Raw genomic sequence first — 5000 nt, 5'->3', positions numbered from 1 at the left:
GGACCACCGGCACTGAAAACACCATTGGGGGGTTGGGTTGGGCGCGAGCGCTCGCTCTGCGCACGGAGCCGTAACCGTCTCCGGCATTAATAATAAAGGCGCTTACTCCGAGAGCGAAGGGGAGGTCTGCACTGCCGCCAGAGCCTACTTGGGGGTCTCGAGCCTTCTTCTTCTCCTCCTCCCTCCTGCCTGAGGAGGAGGAGGAGGAGGAGTAGTAGTCGGCGAGACCGGCGCTGGTCGACGGAATGCGGAGTTTCCGCACTCCTGAGAAAGCCCTCTCACAGAAGGATCGGGAGGAGGATCGTCGTAACCGCGGCGGCGCCGGCGCCGGCGGCGGTGCCGTCGTCGTTCGCCAACCCCCACCCAAGAGGGGGGAGAGACTCCCGACGACGACGACGACGCCGCGCGGCCCACGCGCGCCGCCGCACTCGTTAGACGGCCACCCGCACTCTAAATATTTTCCCACGCACGGGTCTGTCTTCCCACGGGGCAGGTCACGGGATTTTAACCGTATTCCCTTTAGCCCGAAATCTGACTGGACCGTTTCTTTGCATTTCTCTCTTTCTTTCTTTTTCTCCTTTGTCGTTTTGGATCCAGACAAATTGCTGAGGCGGGGGATTGGCGTGGCCGGCCAGCGCAAGCGAGCAAGCGAGCAAGCGAAAAAAATGGCCGTGGCCAAGACGCCGGCCGCGAGAGGCCCTGAGAGTGGTTTCTCATCAAAAAACCATCATCATCATCAGGGCCCCACACCGTTCGCAGCCGGCGCCGACAAGCCCCGAGAGCCCGCCCGCCCGGGTTGGGCTGGCTGCTGCTCGGGCCTCGTGCCGCCTCGACCCCTTTCCAAAACAGGGAGATCCCAAGAAGAGCTCTCGACTGTTTTGTGGCGTTTTCCAGGGGATCGGAGGGAAGCTATCCTCGGGCTAAGGGCCGACTTATCCACGACCAAGCGATGTTGGCGGGGAACCCTCCTCCGCTTCGGTCAACGAGGGTTCGGCTTGCTCGAGCATTTGCTACTACCACCAAGATCCGCACCAGTGGCGGCTCCAGACCGGCTCGCGCCGTATCCTTCTACGCTCACCACCGCGCCCTCCTACTCGCCGGGGCCTCGAGACCTCCTCGACGCAGCCTATAGTGCGCCCGGCGGTCGAGTATCGGGAGGATGCTTGAGCGCCATGCCATTTTCGGGGTTACTTGCTTCGGCAGGTGAGTTGTTACACACTCCTTAGCGGATTCCAACTTCCATGGCCACCGTCCTGCTGTCTATAGCAAGCAACTCCCTTCCATGGGATCGGAATTAGCATCCATTTAGGCCCCTTAACTCGACGTTGGTTCATCCCACAGCGCCAGTTCTGCTTACCAAAATTGGCCCACTAGGCACTCCGATTCTCGTCCGGGGCTTCAGCGAAGCAAGCCCGGCACCTCACCCATTTAAAGTTTGAGAATGGGCTGAGGACATTTCGTCCCCAACACCCCTAGTCATTCGCTTTACCGGATGGAACTCGTTCGAAGCGAGCGCCAGCTATCCTGAGGGAAACTTCGGAGGGAACCAGCTACTAGATAGTTCGATTGGTCTTTCGCCCCTATACTCAGCTCTGGCGATCGATTTGCACGTCAGAAACGCTTCGGACCTCCACCAGGGTTTCCCCTGGCTTCATCCTGGCCAAGCATAGTTCACTATCTTTCGGGTCCCAACATCTATGCTCTGGGTACCCGCCGACACATCCGGCCGCCCGAGCCCGCCGAGGCGGGGGGCGACCGTTCGTCATGGCGAGTCCCGGACCTGCGCCCCCCCCGCCGCCCGGTGAGGGGCGTGCGCGGCGTGCGGGAGCGGGAGGGAGCCCGCGCCGTCCCCGGGGAGGAAAGTCAGTCCTCAGTCACGGGTGCGCGCGGCCGCCCGCTGCTCCGAGGGATCGGCCCGTATCACTTGCATTGGCGCCGTGGTTTAGCGCGCCCATTGACTCGCAGACCATGTTGACTTCCTGGTCCGTTTTCAGACGGGTCGGAGGAGTACCGACTCTTTTTGGCACGCCGCGAAGGCCACGCGGGAGAGGAAAGGGAAGCGCGGGAAGCCAGCGAATTAGGCTCACCGCGGCCTCGGACCAGTCCCCCCGTTCCCGGCAGGCCCCGGAGGAGAGACCTCGGGGGTGCAAGACGAGGCACCGGGGGATCCCCCGGAACGGGCGCGCTTGAAACGCCCCCCGCCCAACGAGGAGCGGAGGACGAACGCGCCGCCGGTTTCCTACCAGGACCCGGGCCCTCAGACGACCCGTGTGTCCCCCAACGCGTCGCGGCGACCTACTGCGGTGGAGATCGCCCGCCGGCGCCGGGCAGGCGGCGTGTGGCCGCTCCCCCGTTGGCTCCTTCGGCGAGGCCTCCGGACGGGAGTCGCCACTCCCGCTGCCGTCTCCGGCAGGCCGACGAACTGAATCCCTCCCAGTTTCCGAGTCTTCGAATCTCCGCCCGTTTAGCCTTTTTAAAACGGTTTCACGTTCTCTTAAACCTCTCTACGGGGTTCTTTTTAAAATTTCCCCTTTCAGGGATTTCGCTATGGGTTTCGTGGTTTTTTGGGCCTTAGAGGGATTTTTCCCACCTGTTTTAGGTTGTTTTTTCCGGGGCAACCCGACTCTAAGGAGGCCCGTTCCGCACCCCCCAAAAACCCCCCTTTCCCGCGAACGAGGAGGAGGAAGCCCCCTTTCCCGCCACAGGGGGCCTTTAACACCCTCCGGGGGGTATGAGAGCTTCTGAAAAACTTGGCGGCTCGGAAGCGCGTGCAGGACCTCTCCCGAACGCAGCACCCCCTCGAGCCCCCCGCGGGGGGACGCGGGGTTTTGCGCGGGGCTCTTCCCGTTTGGGTCCCCCATTTAAATCAGGGAAACCCCGGGTTTGGGGTTTCTTTTCCTCCGCTGTTTAAATATGCTTAAATTAGGGGGGGTCATCCCCTCCACTCGAGGTCGACGTACGTACAAAAAAACGAGCAGCGGCGGGCAAAACGAGTCCCCGGGCCGCCGCCCCCCGGTCGCCGTCGTCTTGTTTGTTTTGTGCTTTGGGATCATTTCGCTCTTTTTTAGTCCGTTGTTTAAACGGTTTCCCACGCCCCCCCTGCCTGCCCCGAAACCCACGCGGGGGTTTCGTGGCCGGAGGGGGCCCCAATCTACGGGCCCTCGCGTCTCAGGGTGCCCCCTTTTTGCCCTCTCCAGCAGGGGGCCGGATGGCCCCCCCCCCTTCCCTCTCCTTTGGGGGGGGGGGGGGGGGGTGCCCCGGGACGGCTGGCTTTCACGGTTTTTGGGAGAGCGCCTCCCCGGCTCTTTTCGGAAATTCGCCTTTTCTGGGCCAGGGGCGGCAGGTCCCGCCCAAACCCATCCCGGTAGTGGGGCCGGGACGAAGGGGGGGGGGGGGCCCCTTCCCCCCCCCCCCCCCCGAAGGGGGGGGGAAAACCCCCCCCGGGGAAAAAAGGGGGCCCCCCCGGGGGGGGGTTTTCCCCAAAAAAACCCCCCCCCCCGGGCCCCCAACCCCAAGGGGTTTTGGGGGGGGGAAACCCCCAAACCCCCCCCGGGGGGAAGGGGGGGGGGTTTTGGGGGCCGGGGGGCCCCCCCCCCTTTCCCCCTTTGGGGGGGAAACTTTTTTGGCCCCGGGGGGGGGGGGGGGGGGGAAGGGGGGGCCCCCCCCCCCAAAACCCCCCCCGGGGGGGGGGCCCCCCGGGGGGGGGGGGAAGGGGCCCCCCGGGGGGGCCCCAAAAAGGGGGGGGGCCCGGGCCCTTCCCCCCCCCCGGCCCCCGGGGCCCCCGGGGGGGGGCCCCCCCCCCCGGGGGGGGGTTCCCGGGAAGGGGGCCCCCCTTTTTCCCAAGGGGGGGGGAAAAGGGGGCCCCCCCCCTTTTTCCCCCCCCGGGCCCCCCCCCCCCCCAAAAAAGGGGGGGGCCCCCCCCCCGGGGGCCAAAAACCCCCCCCTTCCAAAAAAAACCCCGGGGGGGGCCCCCCCCCCCCGAAAACCCCCCGGGGGGGGGGGGGGGGGGCCCCCCCCAAAAAACCCCCCCCGGGGGGGGGGAAAAAAAAAAGGGGGGCCCCCCCCCCCCCCCTTCCGGGCCCCCCCGGGGGGTTTTTGGGGGGTTTTGGGGGGGAAAAAAAAAGGGGGGGGGGGGCCCCCCCAAAATTTGGGGGGCCCCCCCCCCCCCCGGGGGGGGGGGGGCGGGAAAAAAAGGGGGGGGGGGGGGCCGGGGGGGGGTTTTTGGGGGCCCCCCGGGGGGGGCCCCCCTTTCCCCCCCCGGGGGAAGGGGCCCCCCCCGGGGGGGGTTTTTTGGGGGGAAACCCCCCCCCCCCCTTTTTGGGGGGGGGGGGTTTTTTTGGGGGCCCCCAAAAAGGGGCCCCCCCCCCTTAAAAAGGGGGAAAAGGGGGGGGAAAAAAACCCCCCGGGGGAAAAAAACCCTGTTTTTGGGGGGGGGAAAAGGGGGAAACCCAAGGGGGGCCCCGGGGAAGGGGGGGGAATTTTTTTTCGGGCCCGGGGGGGCCCCCCCCGGGGAAAAACCCCCGGGGCCCCGGGGGGGGGGGGCCCCCCCCCTTTTCCCCCCCCCCCCCCCCCCGGGGGGGGGGGGGCCCCGGGGCCCCCGGGGGGGGCCCCCCCCCCCCCCCCCGGGGGGGTTTTTCCCGGGGCCCCCCAAACCCTTTCCCCGGGGGCCCCCCCCCCCTTTTTTCCCCCCCCCAAACCCCCCCCCCCCCCCGGGGGGGGGGGGTTTTTAAATTTGGGGGGGCGGCCCAAAACCCCCCCAAGGGGTTTTTTTCCCCCCCCCCGGGCCGGGGGGGGCCGGGGGCCCCCCCCTTTTCCCCCCCCCCCGGGGGGCGGGCCCCCCCCTTTTCCCCCCCCCGCAGGCCCCCCCGGGGGGGGCCGGGGAAAACCCCCGGGGGTTCCCCCCGTTTGGGGGCCCCCCGCCTTTTTCCCCCCCCCCCCGGGGGGGGGGGGGGCCATCCCCCAAAAAAAGGGGGGGGGGGGAGGTCCAACCCAATTCCCCC

At 67.7% G+C, this 5000-nt stretch overlaps 1 protein-coding gene across 1 annotated transcript; it reads left to right on the top strand.

The window, feature by feature from the left end:
* Window positions 1-890: 890 nt before the first annotated feature.
* LOC119569361 lies at window positions 891-1298 on the top strand (the record flags this gene model as incomplete). Its single annotated transcript, XM_037917557.1, is given in 1 exon segment — window positions 891-1298. A coding segment is annotated over 1 exon segment (336 nt), but the record flags the coding sequence as incomplete, so codon positions are not given.
* Between the last annotated feature and the right edge of the window lie 3702 nt (window positions 1299-5000).

This window comes from Penaeus monodon, unplaced genomic scaffold (assembly GCF_015228065.2).
Source record: "Penaeus monodon isolate SGIC_2016 unplaced genomic scaffold, NSTDA_Pmon_1 PmonScaffold_14526, whole genome shotgun sequence".
Lineage (NCBI taxonomy): Eukaryota > Metazoa > Arthropoda > Malacostraca > Decapoda > Penaeidae > Penaeus > Penaeus monodon.
The sequence above is the reverse complement of the archived record's forward strand: the minus strand, read 5'-3'. Positions and strand labels throughout refer to the sequence as shown.